The sequence below is a fragment of the Falco naumanni genome, unplaced genomic scaffold, assembly GCF_017639655.2.
Source record: "Falco naumanni isolate bFalNau1 unplaced genomic scaffold, bFalNau1.pat scaffold_56_arrow_pat_ctg1, whole genome shotgun sequence".
Lineage (NCBI taxonomy): Eukaryota > Metazoa > Chordata > Aves > Falconiformes > Falconidae > Falco > Falco naumanni.
The window spans coordinates 13,167-27,815 of record NW_024427555.1 but is presented as its reverse complement, the minus strand read 5'-3'; the positions used below and the strand labels follow the sequence as shown (position 1 = coordinate 27,815).

The window sequence follows — 14,649 nt, the reverse complement described above, 5'->3', positions numbered from 1 at the left end:
AACCCAGTTCCATCAGGTGGAGACTTGTCCACTCAACCAGCTGGATACTCCACACTCAACCCAGTTTAACCAGCTGGAAACTCTTCCGCTCAACCCAACCCAACCAGCTGGAGCATCTTCCACTCAACTCAGCCAGCTGGAAGCTCTTTCACCCAACCCAGTTCCAGCAGGTGGAGACTCGTCCACTCAATCCAACCAGGTGGAGACTCTTCCACTCAACCCAGTTCAACCACGTGAAGACTCTTCCACTCAACCTAATCCAACCACCTGGAGCAACTTCCACTCAACCCAGTTCAGCCAGGTGGAGACTCGTCCACTCAGCTCAACCAGCTGGATAATCTTCCACTAAACCCAACTCAACCAGGTGGAGATTCTTCCACTCAACCCAACCACCTGGAGCATCTTCCACTCAACCCAGTTCCATCAGGTGGAGACTCGTCCACTCAACTCGACCAGCTGGATACTCTTCCACTCAACCCAGTTTTATCAGGTGGAGACTCGTCCACTCAACTCAACCAGCTGGATACTCCGCACTCAACCCAGTTCAACCAGCTGGAAACTCTTCCGCTCAACCCAACCCAACCAGCTGGAGCATCTTCCACTCAGCTCAGCCAGCTGGAAGCTCTTTCACTGAACGCATTTCCACCAGGTGGAGCGTCTTCCACTCAATCCAAAGAGATGAAGACTCTTCCACTCAACCCAGTTCAACCAGGTGAAGACTCTTCCACTCAACCTAACCCAACCTGCTGGAGCAACTTCCACTCAACCCAGTTCAACCAGGTGGAGACTTCTCGACTCAACCCAGTTCAACTAGGTGAAGACTCTTCCACTCAACCCAACCCAGCGAGCTGGAGACTCTTCCACTCAACCGAAACTCAACCAGGTGAAGACTCGGCCACTCAACCCAGTTCCAGCAGGTGGAGACTCGTCCACTCAACCCAGTTCCATCAGGTGGAGACTCATCCACTCAATCCAACCAGGTGAAAACTTGTCCACTCAACCCAACCCAACCAGCTGGAGCATCTTCCACTCAGCTCAGCCAGCTGGAAGCTCTTTCACTCAACCCAGTTCAACCTGGTGAAGACTCGTCCACTCAACCCAACCCAACCACCTGGAGCATCTTCCATTCAACCCAGTTCCATCAGGTGGAGACTCGTCCACTCAACTCAACCAGCTGGATACTCTTCCACTCAACCCAGTTTAACCAGCTGGAAACTCTTCCGCTCAACCCAACCCAACCCGCTGGAGCATCTTCCACTCAGCTCAGCCAGCTGGAAGCTCTTTCACTCAACCCAGTTCCATGAGGTCGAGACTCGTCCACTCAATCCAACCACGTGAAGACTCTTCCACTCAACCCAACCCAACCTGCTGGAGCATCTTCCACTCAACCCAGTTCAACCAGGTGGAGACTCGTCCACTCAACTCAGCCAGCTGGAAGCTCTTTCACTCAACCCATTTCCACCAGGTGGAGCGTCTTCCACTCAATCCAACCAGGTGAAGACTCTTCCACTCAACCCAGTTCAACCAGGTGAAGACTCTTCCACTCAACCTAATCCAACCACCTGGAGCATCTTCCACTTAACCCAGTTCCATCAAGTGGAGACTCGGCCACTCAGCTCAACCAGCTGGATGCTCTTCCACTTAAGCAGGTGGAGATTCTTCCACTCAACCCAACTCAACCAGGTGGAGATTCTTCCACTCAACCCAGTTCAACCAGGTGGAGATTCTTCCACTCAACCCAACTCAACCAGGTGGAGATTCTTCCACTCAACCCAACCCAACCAGCTGGAGGGTCTGTATCTCCAGCCAGCTCACGTCAGCTGGCTGGAGGATCTTCAGCCCAGCTTGCCCAGCTGGAGGGTCTTCGACCCACCCCACCCAGGCACAGGCTGGACCCCTCACCTGCAGCTCCTTCAGCTTCTTCTGGAGTTGCAGGGCCAGGGCCTGCTCATCCTCGATCTTGCTGTTCTGCTGGTGGACCTCGAACTCTTTCCTGCCGAGGAAGGCGGAGAGCGCTGAGGTCCCTGCCTGCACCCCCCCGCCCGGGCCGCGGCGGGAAGGGAGGCCCAGCCTCACTTCTTCAGCTTCTCCTCCAGCTGCTGCTTGTCGTTCTCCAGATCCATGATGTTCTCCTGGCTCAGCTTCAGGTCGCCTTCCAGCTTCCTCTTGGCCCGTTCCAGGTCCACGCGGAACTTCTTCTCCTGCTCCAGGGAGCCTTCGAGCTGCCACCGAGGCAGAGACCCCCCATTAGCTCCCAGAACCGCCCACCCCCACCAGGACGTTCATCCCCCGAGGGACCGGCGATGGGGGAGGGGCAGAACTCACGTCGTCCACTTGCTGTTCCAGCTTGACTTTGGCTTTCGCCAAGGTGTTGACCTTGTCCTCCTCCACCTGCAGGTCATCCAGCGTTTGCTGGTGGGCTTCTTGCAGGGCTTTCTTCTCCTTTGTCAGCTTGCCAATGGTCTCGTCCAGCCCGGCCATCTCCTCTGTCAGGTTCTTGACCTGCAGGAGGAGAAGTGTCTGGCCTCCAGCTCGGTGCCAGCGGTAAGGGACAGGGTGGGGTGGGGTGGGGGAGGGGATATTGCTGCTGTCCTGGGCCGGTGGGGCTGTTTCAGTGCAGGAGAACTCCAAGGGCTTTGGGTCTTCTTCAGGTAGCCCGACCCCCCCAGCCTTGGGGCTCCTCAACCCGGCCGCCCTTAGGTCTCCTCAGCCCAGCCCAACCTGCCTGGAGCTCCTCAACCCAACCCAACCCCACCCCACCCAACCAGCCTGGGGTCTCCTGAGCCCACCCCAGCCTGCCTTGGGTCTCCTGAGCCCAACCCAAGCCAACCACCCTGGGGTCTCCAACCCAACCCAAGCCAACCACCCTGGGGTCTCCTCAGCCCAACCCCACCCAACCACCCTGGGGTCTCCTCAACCCAACCCAAGCCAACCACCCTGGGGTCTCCTCAGCCCACCCCAGCCTGCCTTGGGTCTCCTCAGCCCAACCCCAGCCAACCACCCTGGGGTCTCCTCAACCCAACCCAAGCCAACCACCCTGGGGTCTCCTCAGCCCAACCCCAGCCAACCACCCTCGGGTCTCTTCAGCCCAACCCAACCCAACCACCCTGAGGTCTCCTGAGCCCAACCCCACCCAACCACCCTGGGGTCTCTTCAACCCAACCCCACCCAACCACCCTGGGGTCTCCTCAGCCCAACCCAAGCCAACCACCCTGGGGTCTCTTCAACCCAACCCAAGCCAACCACCCTGGGGTCTCCTCAACCCAACCCAAGCCAACCACCCTGGGGTCTCTTCAACCCAACCCCACCCAACCACCCTGGGGTCTCCTCAACCCAACCCAACCCAACCACCCTGGGGTCTCCTCAACCCAACCCAAGCCAACCACCGTGGGGTCTCCTCAGCCCAACCCCAACCAACCACCCTGGGGTCTCCTCAGCCCACCCCAGCCTGCCTTGGGTCTCCTGAGCCCAACCCAAGCCAACCACCCTGGGGTCTCTTCAGCCCAACCCCAACCAACCACCCTGGGGTTTCCTGAGACCAACCCCACCCAACCACCCTGGGGTCTCCTCAACCCAACCCAAGCCAACCACCCTGGGGTCTCTTCAGCCCAACCCAAACCAACCACCCTGGGGTCTCTTCAACCCAACCCAAGCCAACCACCCTGGGGTCTCCTGAGCCCAACCCAACCCAACCACCCTGGGGTCTCCTCAACCCAACCCCACCCAACCACCCTGGGGTCTCCTGAGCCCAACCCAAGCCAACCACCCTGGGGTCTCCTGAGCCCAACCCAAGCCAACCACCCTGGGGTCTCCTCAACCCAACCACCCTGGGGTCTCCTCAACCCAACCCAACCCAACCACCCTGGGGTCTCTTCAACCCAACCCAAGCCAACCACCCTGGGGTCTCCTCAACCCAACCCAACCACCCTGGGGTCTCCTGAGCCCAACCCAAGCCAACCACCCTGGGGTCTCCTGAGCCCAACCCAAGCCAACCACCCTGGGGTCTCCTGAGCCCAACCCAAGCCAACCACCCTGGGGTCTCCTCAACCCAACCACCCTGGGGTCTCCTGAGCCCAACCCAACCCAACCACCCTGGGGTCTCTTCAACCCAACCCAAGCCAACCACCCTGGGGTCTCCTCAACCCAACCCAACCACCCTGGGGTCTCCTCAACCCAACCCAACCACCCTGGGGTCTCCTGAGCCCAACCCAAGCCAACCACCCTGGGGTCTCCTGAGCCCAACCCCAGCCAACCACCCTGGGGTCTCCTCAACCCAACCCAACCCAACCACCCTGGGGTCTCCTGAGCCCAACCCAAGCCAACCACCCTGGGGTCTCCTCAACGCATCCCAAGCCAACCACCCTGGGATCTCCTCAACCCAACCCCACCCAACCACCCTGGGGTCTCTTCAACCCAACCCCACCCAACCACCCTGGGGTCTCCTCAACCCAACCCAAGCCAACCACCCTGGGGTCTCTTCAACCCAACCCAAGCCAACCACCCTGGGGTCTCCTCAGCCCAACCCAAGCCAACCACCCTGGGGTCTCTTCAACCCAACCCAACCCAACCACCCTGGGGTCTCCTCAACGCAACCCAACCCAACCACCCTGGGGTCTCTTCAACCCAACCCAAGCCAACCACCCTGGGGTCTCCTGAGCCCAACCCAAGCCAACCCCACCCAACCCACCTTGGGCTTCCTCAGACCACCCCCCCCCACCCTTGGGCCTCCTCAACCCAACCCATCCGGCTTTGGATCTACTGAACCCAACCTCCCCCAACCCAACCCATCGGGTCTTGGGGCTCCTCAACCCAACCCAACCCAAGCCAACCTCAGCCCAAGCCAACCAGCCTTGGGCGTCCTCAAGCCCCCTCAGCCTGAGGTCAAGGCCCCTCCTCGCCCTCACCTTGTTCTCGGTGGCGTGTTTCTCCTTCTCCACCTTGGCCAAAGACAGCTCCAGGTCGTCGATGTCCTTCTTCAGCTCCGAGCACTCGTCCTCCAGCTTCCTCTTCTTGGCCGTCAGCTCGGCGTTCGTCTCCTCCTCTTCCTCCAGCCGCTCCGTCAGCTCCTTCGCCTTGGCCTCCAGCTGGATCTTGGTCTTGATCAGCTGGTCGCAGCGCTCCTCGGCGTCGGCGAGGTTGTCCTGCTCCTGGAAGGGGGAGTGTGGGCGGGAGGCCAGAGGAAGGGGGAGGGAGGGGGGTGGGGCACGGTGGGGGTGGCGGTCACCCCCTCGGCTTGAGGTTCTGGGGGGGGGGGGGGGGAGGGGGGCAACCTCACTCACGGCCTGCACTTGGAGATGAAGGTCGTTCTTCTCCTGCAGCATGGAGACCATCTTCTCCTCCAGCTCCTTCCGCCGCGCCTCCGTCTTGTCCAGGGCCTCCTTCAGCCGCCCAAACTCCTCCTTCAAGGTCTGCGGGAGGTCCGCCTCGGTCTCGCCTCTTCCCCCCTCCCCCCCCCCACACCCTTCCCCCCACCCTCTCCGTCCCCGCCCCACCTGCATCTCCTTCTCCGTCTCGGCGCTCTTCAGCAGGGGCTTGATCTTGAAGTAGAGCTTCATCCAGGGCCAGTTCTTCACCCCCATGAAGGCCCTGACGTTCCACTGGATCACCCAGAGCGCGTCCCTACGACGGGGACGAGGGAAGAGGCGGGTCCCCAGGGGCCTCCCCCCAACGTGGGCCCACGGCTGCCTCCACCCCGCCACCTACCGGCGCTCCAGAATCTTCTCGAGCTCCTGCCGGGAGAGGAAACCGCGGGCTTGGGCTTGGAGGCGGGTGATGATACGGGCCAGGCGCTCGTCCCGCATCTCCTCCAGCAGCCCCAGCATGCCGGCCTTGAAGAAGACCTGGTGGAGGAAGGAGGAGGGTGCTGGTGGGGCGGTGGAAGAGGCTGGTGGACGCTCCCCCCGCCCCCCCCCCCCCCGGGTAACCGCCGCCACGGGGCGGTGGAACCTGGTGGGTGGGTGGCAGGAGGGAAGAGGGGCGGGAGGTGGGTAGGGGGCCACGGGAGCGGTGGGACGGTGTCGGCCGGGTGGGCTGTGGGGCGGTGGGACCGCGTGGGGCCGCCCCCGCGGCCTCACCTTGGTGTGGCCGAGCTTGTACTGGCTGTGGTCGACGTCCAGGGACCCCAGGAGCTTCTCGGCGCCCTTGCGGCTGTCGATGAACTGCCCCTCGGGGATGGCCGCCGGGTTCAGGATGCGGTACCTGGCGGCCCGAGAGGGCGGGAGACCCCCCGGTGAGCCCCGTCGGGGGGTGTGTCCCCCCTCCCCTCCCCCGCACCCACCGCTGGCGGAAGTCCCCGTAGAGGATGCGGTTGGGGAAGCCCTTGCGGCAGATGCGGATGCCCTCCAGCACCCCGTTGCAGCGCAGCTGGTGCATCACCAGGGGGTTGTCCATCACGCCTGGTGGTGGTGGTGGTGGGCGGGGTTAGAAGCGGGGGAGGGGTCAGCCACCGGCCACACGCATCCCCCTGCCCTTCCCCCCCCCCCCCCTTGCCCCTTTCCTCACCCGGCTCCTTCCGCTCGTTGGGGATGAGGCAGCGGACGAAGTGGGGGTGGGTGGTCTTGAGGTTGGCCATCAGCTTGTTGAGGTTCTCCTGGCGGAGGGGGAGGGGCGGCTGAGCGAGGGGGGGGGGGGAGCCCGTGGAGGAGGGGCGCGCCGTGACCGCCCTCCCCCCGCCCCCGCGGCGCTGCGGCCCCTCACCCGGTGCAGCGCCGAGACGGTCTGGAAGGAGGAACCTTTCTTCTTGGCTCCTTTCCCCTTCCCCCCGTCGCCGCCTGGGAGAGAAGAGGGTGGGGGCGGGGCGGGCCAGGAGGCGACTCCCGCGGGCGCCCGCCTTCTGCCGCCACCCAACCCTCCCTCCCTGCCCCCACCGCCTCCCCTCCCCCCCTCACCGGCGTCGGCCCCGGCGTAGTTGGAGAAGAGGCCGGCCAGGAGCTTGAGGGCCGACTTCTGGTACAGCCCCACCACCGTCTCGTTGAGGGGGTCTCTGTTCTTCTCCAGCCACCCCGCGACGTTGTAGTCCACCGTGCCGGCGTAGTGGGCGAGCGAGAAGTGCGCCTCCGGCTTGCCCTTGGCGTCGCGCGGCTTCCCCAGGTTGGCCGACTTGCCCAGGTGGTTGGCGTAGAGTTTGGCCTTGAAGGTCATGTCCGAGGCCTGGGGGAACATGCACTCCTCCTCCAGGATGGACATGATGCCCATGGGCTGCCGAGGAGAAGGGCCTCGTCCAGCCGACCGCCGCGCCCCCCTCCGGCCGGGAGGACCTATCGCCTCCGGCAGCCCCTCCCCCCTCCCAGGAGCCCCCCCCTCCCGCGGGGTGGGGGTGGTGGCACCTTCTCGATGAGGTCGATGCAGGCCTGGAGGTCCATGCCGAAGTCGATGAACTCCCACTCGATCCCCTCCTTCTTGTACTCCTCCTGCTCCAGCACGAACATGTGGTGGTTGAAGAACTGCTGCAGCTTCTCGTTGGTGAAGTTGATGCAGAGCTGCTCGAAGCTGTTGAACTTTGGGGGGGGGGGGGGGGGGGGGGGGGGGGGGGAGGGGGCGGCCAACGGGGTCAACCCGGCACCCGACAAGGTCAACCCGGCGGGGTGGAGCGGGCCCTCACGTCGAAGATCTCGAAGCCGGCGATGTCCAGCACGCCGATGAAGTGCTGCCGCGGCTGCTGGGCGTCCAGCGAGCTGTTGATCCTGGTGACCATCCAGTTGAACATCTTCTCGTAGACGGCCTTGGCCAAGGCCCCGATGGAGTAGGACACCTGGGAGGAGGACACCCCACCAGGGAGAGGGCGGCTCGGGGGGTGTCCCCCCCCTCCTCCCCGCGCCACCCCCCAAGCGGAGGAGGGGGGTTTTGGGGGGCGACCTCCTCACCTGCTGGACGTTCTGCCCCTTGGTGACGTACTCGTTGCCCACCTTGACCCGGGGGTGGCACAAGCCCTTGAGGAGATCGGCCGAGTTCAGCCCCATCAGGTAGGCCGACTTGTCGGCATCTGGAGGAGACGGCGCGTGGGCGGGTCCCGCCCCACCCCCACCCACACCCCCCCCGGTGACCCCAGAGCCCGTCGGGGGTGTCCCCCCGCCCCCGCCCCACCTTCAGTGCCGTCCGGCTCCGCCTGCTCCTCCCGTTGCTTCTGCTTGAACCTCACGTTGCCCAGGTGCATGATGGCTCCCGTCAGCTTGTAGGCGCCGGCCTTCTCCTCGGCGGTGAACCCCAGGACGTCGAAAGCGCTCTGCGGGGTGGGGGCGGGGCCGGCTGCAGGGGGGGGGGCCGGCCACGCCCAGCGGAGGCCACGCCCACAGAGGTGGGCCACCCCTTTCCCGCTCCTCCGGCCAGTGGAAGGACCCAACCGTGGAGACCTCCACCGGGCCGCAGCTCCACCTGGCCACCTCGGGGCTGAGCTGTGGTGGGTTCAGCCACCCGAGGAGCCCATCCAGGGCTCCATCCATCCATCCAGGGGTTCATCCATCCATCCAGGGCTCCATCCATCCATCCAGGGCTCCATCCATCCATCCAGGGGTTCATCCATCCATCCAGGGGCTCCATCCATCCATCCAGGGGTTCATCCATCCATCCAGGGGCTCCATCCATCCATCCAGGGGTTCATCCATCCATCCAGGGGTTCATCCATCCATCCAGGGGTCCATCCATCCAGGGCTCCATCCATCCATCCAGGGGCTCCATCCATCCATCCAGGGGTTCATCCATCCATCCAGGGGCTCCATCCATCCATCCAGGGCTCCATCCATCCATCCAGGGGTTCATCCATCCATCCAGGGGTTCATCCATCCATCCAGGGGTCCATCCATCCACCCAGGGCTCCATCCATCCACCCAGGGCTCCATCCATCCATCCAGGGGTTCATCCATCCATCCAGGGGCTCCATCCATCCATCCAGGGGTTCATCCATCCATCCAGGGGTTCATCCATCCATCCAGGGCTCCATCCATCCATCCAGGGGTTCATCCATCCACCCAGGGGTTCATCCATCCACCCAGGGGTTCATCCATCCATCCAGGGGTCCATCCATCCATCCAGGGCTCCATCCATCCATCCAGGGCTCCATCCATCCATCCAGGGCTCCATCCATCCATCCAGGGCTCCATCCATCCATCCAGGGGTTCATTCATCCATCCAGGGGTTCATCCATCCATCCAGGGAACCATCCATCCATCCAGGGGTTCATCCGTCCATCCAGGGCTCCGTCCATCCATCCAGGGGTTCATCCATCCATCCAGGGCTCCATCCATCCATCCAGGGGTTCATCCATCCATCCAGGGCTCCATCCATCCATCCAGGGAACCATCCATCCATCCAGGGCTCCATCCATCCATCCAGGGCTCCATCCATCCATCCAGGGCTCCATCCATCCATCCAGGGCTCCATCCATCCATCCAGGGCTCCATCCATCCATCCAGGGAACCATCCATCCATCCAGGGCTCCATCCATCCATCCAGGGCTCCATCCATCCATCCAGGGGTCCATCCATCCAGGGGTTCATCCATCCATCCAGGGCTCCATCCATCCATCCAGGGGTCCATCCATCCAGGGGTTCATCCATCCATCCAGGGCTCCATCCATCCATCCAGGGGTCCATCCATCCAGGGGTTCATCCATCCATCCAGGGCTCCATCCATCCAGGGGTTCATCCATCCGAACATCTCTGAGGGCTCCATCCATCCATCCATCGACTCATCTGTCCATGGATCCATCCGTGGACACACCCATCTCTCTGAGGTCTCCATCCATGGACCCAGCGATCCATCCATCCGTCCATCCATGGACCCGGTGATCCATCCATCCGTCCATCCATGGACCCGGTGATCCATCCATCCGTCCATCCATGGACTCATCCATCCGTCCATCCATCCGAGAGCTCCACCCACCCACGTGAGGGCTCCACCCACCCCCCTTCCCCTCCCCCCCCCCCACCCCCCACTCACGTCGGTGGCCAGCAGCTCCTCCGCGTCGTCGATGGAGGCCACGGTCACCTCCCCTTGGCAGACGTAGCTGTAGTCGTAGGGGTTGGTGGTGACCAGCAGCAGCTCTGCGCCGCGGGGACGGAGACGCCACCTGAGCACGTCCCACCCCACCCCCACCCCCCACCCCGTGTCCTCCAGAGCGGGGACAGCGAGGGCAGGAGGAGAAGAGCCCAGGCCCGGTGCGCCGCCGCCCCTCCCCCACGCCTCACCCAGCAGCTCCGGCTTCTTGTTGGAGAGGATCTGGTAGAAGATGTGGTAGTTGCGCTCGGCCTTCAGCTGGAAGGTGACGCGGGACTTCTCCAGGAGGTCTGGGGGGAGGGGGGGGAGGGGGGGGTGGGTGGGTGGGTGGGGGGAGGGGCGTTGGGAGGAGGAGGGGGGGAAGGCGGAGGAGGTGGCGGGATGGGGGATGGGTGGGGACACCAGGAGGTGGTGGGATGGGGGATGGGTGGGGACACCAGGAGGTGGTGGGATGGGGGACGGGTGGGGACAGCAGGAGGTGGGATGGGGGATGGGTGGGGACACCAGGAGGTGGGATGGGGGATGGGTGGGGACACCAGGAGGTGGGATGGGGGATGGGTGGGGACACCAGGAGGTGGGATGAGGGACGGGTGGGGACACCAGGAGGTGGGATGAGGGACGGGTGGGGACACCAGGAGGTGGGATGGGGGATGGGTGGGGACACCAGGAGGTGGGATGGGGGACGGGTGGAGACACCAGGAGGTGGGATGGGGGATGGGTGGGGACACCAGGAGGAGGTGGGGGATGGGGGACGGGTGGGGACACCAGGAGGTGGGATGGGGGACGGGTGGGGACACCAGGAGGTGGGATGGGGGACGGGTGGGGACACCAGGAGGTGGTGGGATGGGGGACGGGTGGGGACACCAGGAGGTGGGATGGGGGATGGGTGGGGGACACCAGGAGGTGGGATGGGGGATGGGTGGGGACAGCAGGAGGTGGGATGGGGGATGGGTGGGGACACCAGGAGGTGGGATGGGGGAAGGGTGGGGACACCAGGAGGTGGGATGGGGGACGGGTGGGGACACCAGGAGGTGGGATGGGGGACGGGTGGGGGACACCAGGAGGAGGTGGGATGGGGGATGGGTGGGGACACCAGGAGGTGGGATGGGGGACGGGTGGGGACACCAGGAGGTGGGATGGGGGATGGGTGGGGACACCAGGAGGTGGGATGGGGGATGGGTGGGGACACCAGGAGGTGGGATGGGGGATGGGTGGGGACACCAGGAGGTGGTGGGATGGGGGACGGGTGGGGACACCAGGAGGTGGGATGGGGGACGGGTGGGGACACCAGGAGGTGGGATGGGGGACGGGTGGGGACACCAGGAGGTGGTGGGATGAGGGACGGGTGGGGACACCAGGAGGTGGGATGGGGGACGGGTGGGGACACCAGGAGGTGGGATGGGGGATGGGTGGGGACACCGGGAGGTGGGATGGGGGACCGGTGGGGACACCAGGAGGTGGGATGGGGGATGGGTGGGGACCCCAGGAGGTGGGATGGGGGATGGGTGGGGACACCAGGAGGTGGGATGGGGGACGGGTGGGGACACCAGGAGGTGGGATGGGGGACGGGTGGGGACACCAGGAGGTGGGATGGGGGATGGGTGGGGACACCAGGAGGTGGGGATGGGGGACGGGTGGGGACACCAGGAGGTGGGATGGGGGACGGGGTGGGACACCAGGAGGTGGGATGGGGGATGGGTGGGGACACCAGGATGGTGGGATGGGGGACGGGTGGAGACACCAGGAGGTGGGATGGGGGATGGGTGGGGACACCAGGTAGGTGGGATGGGGGACGGGTGGGGACACCAGGAGGTGGGATGGGGGACGGGTGGGGACACCAGGAGGTGGGATGGGGGATGGGTGGGGACACCAGGAGGTGGGATGGGGGATGGGTGGGGACACCAGGAGGTGGTGGGATGAGGGGACGGGTGGGGACACCAGGAGGTGGGATGGGGGATGGGTGGGGGACACCAGGAGGTGGGATGAGGGACGGGTGGGGACACCAGGAGGTGGGATGGGGGATGGGTGGGGACACCAGGAGGTGGGATGGGGGATGGGTGGGGGACACCAGGAGGTGTGTGGGATGAGGGACGGGTGGGGACACCAGGAGGTGGGATGGGGGATGGGTGGGGACACCAGGAGGTGGGATGAGGGGGACGGGGTGGGGACACCAGGAGGTGGGATGTGGGGATGGGTGGGGGACACCAGGAGGTGGGATGGGGGATGGGTGGGGACACCAGAGGTGGGATGGGGGACGGGTGGGGACACCAGGAGGGTGGGATGGGGGATGGGTGGGGACACCAGGAGGTGGGATGGGGGATGGGTGGGGACACCAGGAGGTGGGATGGGGGATGGGTGGGGACACCAGGAGGTGGGGGACGGGTGGGGACACCAGGAGGTGGGATGGGGGAGGGGTGGGGACACCAGGAGGTGGGGATGGGGGATGGGTGGGGACACCAGGAGGTGGGATGGGGGATGGGTGGGGACAGCAGGAGGTGGGATGGGGGGATGGGTGGGGACACCAGGAGGTGGGATGAGGGACGGGTGGGGACACCAGGAGGGTGGGATGGGGGGATGGGTGGGGACACCAGGAGGTGGTGGGATGGGGGACGGGTGGGGGACACCAGGAGGTGGGGATGAGGGACGGGTGGGGGACACCAGGAGGTGGGATGGGGGATGGGTGGGGACACCAGGAGGTGGGATGAGGGACGGTGGGGACACCAGGAGGTGGGATGGGGGATGGGTGGGGGACACCAGGAGGTGGGGATGGGGGGACGGGTGGGGACACCAGGAGGTGGGATGGGGGACGGGTGGGGACACCAGGAGGTGGGATGGGGGATGGGTGGGGACAGCAGGAGGTGGGATGGGGGATGGGTGGGGACACCAGGAGGTGGGATGAGGGACGGGTTGGGGACACCAGGAGGTGTGATGGGGGATGGGTGGGGGACACCAGGAGGTGGGATGGGGGACGGGTGGGGACACCAGGAGGTGGGATGGGGGATGGGTGGGGACACCAGGAGGTGGGGGGACGGGTGGGGACACCAGGAGGTGGGGATGGGGGACGGGTGGGGACACCAGGAGGTGGTGGGATGGGGGATGGGTGGGGACACCAGGAGGGTGGGGGATGGGGGTATGTGGTGGGGACACCAGGACGTGGGATGGTGGGACGGGTGGGGGACACCAGGAGGTGGGATGGGGGGGATGGGTGTGGACACCAGGAGGTGGGGGATGGGTGGGGACACCAGGGGGAGGTGGGGGGAATGGGGGAGGGGCCCCTCCCCCCACTCACAGGTCTCGATGTCGGCCGACGCCAACTTCCCGGTGGCCCCGAAGTGGATCCGGATGAACTTCCCCTGGGCGAGCGGGGGGAGGGGGCGGGAGATGGGGGTGTCCCGTCCCCTCCCCGCGCAGGCCCCGCCCCCGGCCCCGCCCCCGGCCCCGCCCCACTCACGAAGCGGGAGGAGTTGTCGTTGCGGAGGGTCTTGGCGTTGCCGAAGGCCTCCAGGGCGGGGTTGGCCTGGATGATCTGGTCCTCCAGGGTGCCCTGGGGGGGGGGGGGGAGGGGTTGGGGGGGGGGTTGGGGGGGGCGGTGCCGGCCCCTCCCCCAGCCCCCAGCCCGGGGGGGGGGGGGGCGTGTCCCCAGGCCCCACCTTGGCGCCGTTGGCCGCCTCCTTCTCGCGGTCGCCGACGGCGGCGACGCTGGCGAGGTACTGGAGGACCCGCTTGGTGTTGACCGTCTTCCCCGCCCCCGACTCCCCGCTGGGGTGGAGGAGGGGGGCTGGGGGCTTCTCCTCCGCGCCGCCGCCCCGGGGCTGGGGGAGGGGCGCGGCGGGGAGGGGCGTGGCGGGGGGCGGGGCTTACGTGATGAGGACGGCCTGGTTCTCGCGGTCTGGCGGGGGGAGGAGAAGAGGGGGGTGAGGGGAGCCCCGGGGACCGGTGGGGGGGGGGGGGGGGGGTCGAGGTGGGACGAAGCCGGGGGGAGATGTTTGGGCGGAGGGGGGGGGGGAGGGGCGGGGGGGGGGGGGGTCCCCACCCGTCAGCATGTTCTGGTAGGCGCTGTCGGCGACGGAGAAGATGTGGGGCGGAGCCTCGCGGCGCTTCTTGCCCCGGTGGGCGGCCACCACCTCGGCGCCGTAGAGGGGCAACGGCTTGTAGGGGTTGACGGTGACGCAGAAGAGCCCCGAGTAGGTCTGGGGGACAAGCGGGAGGGGGTCACCACCCCCCAGGAGGGGACAGCCCACCGCGGGGCGGCGCCGGGGGGCGAGGGAATGGACACGGCTGGGCGCCGGGTGGCCCCGTAGAAGCTCCACCAGGTTCTAGGTGGCCCCGTAGAAGCTCCACCAGGTTCTAGGAGGCCCCATAGAAGCTCCTCCAGGTTCTAGGTGGCCCCATAGAAGCCCCTCCAGGTTCTAGGTGGCCCCATAGAAGCTCCTTCAGGTTCTAGGTGGCCCCATAGAAGCCCCTCCAGGTTCTAGGTGCCCCATAGAAGCCCCTCCAGGTTCTAGGTGGCCCCATAGAAGCCCCTCCAGGTTCTAGGTGGCCCCATAGAAGCCCCTCCAGGTTCTAGGTGGCCCCATAGAAGCCCCTCCAGGTTCTAGGTGGCCCCATAGAAGCCCCTCCAGGTTCTAGGTGGCCCCATAGAAGCCCCTCCAGGTTCTA

The 14,649-nt window shown here is 65.6% G+C and overlaps 1 protein-coding gene across 1 annotated transcript in view; it reads right to left on the bottom strand.

Annotated features, from left to right (window-relative positions):
• The window catches only part of LOC121082283 (myosin-7-like), a gene marked incomplete at its 5' end in the record, with an annotated part of 41,237 nt that extends 26,931 nt beyond the window's left edge, over positions 1-14,306 (bottom strand). Inside the window, 23 exon segments of the mRNA XM_040581624.1 lie at positions 1,903-1,993; positions 2,077-2,222; positions 2,326-2,502; positions 4,905-5,147; positions 5,280-5,408; positions 5,493-5,619; positions 5,704-5,840; positions 6,075-6,198; positions 6,278-6,395; positions 6,502-6,589; positions 6,697-6,770; positions 6,888-7,197; positions 7,326-7,496; positions 7,601-7,750; positions 7,863-7,981; positions 8,083-8,221; positions 9,934-10,037; positions 10,182-10,280; positions 13,280-13,343; positions 13,442-13,534; positions 13,641-13,749; positions 13,852-13,879; positions 14,024-14,306. Of these exon segments, the coding sequence (XP_040437558.1) occupies positions 1,903-1,993; positions 2,077-2,222; positions 2,326-2,502; positions 4,905-5,147; positions 5,280-5,408; positions 5,493-5,619; positions 5,704-5,840; positions 6,075-6,198; positions 6,278-6,395; positions 6,502-6,589; positions 6,697-6,770; positions 6,888-7,197; positions 7,326-7,496; positions 7,601-7,750; positions 7,863-7,981; positions 8,083-8,221; positions 9,934-10,037; positions 10,182-10,280; positions 13,280-13,343; positions 13,442-13,534; positions 13,641-13,749; positions 13,852-13,879; positions 14,024-14,306 (3,123 nt within the window).
• Positions 14,307-14,649: the final 343 nt, after the last annotated feature.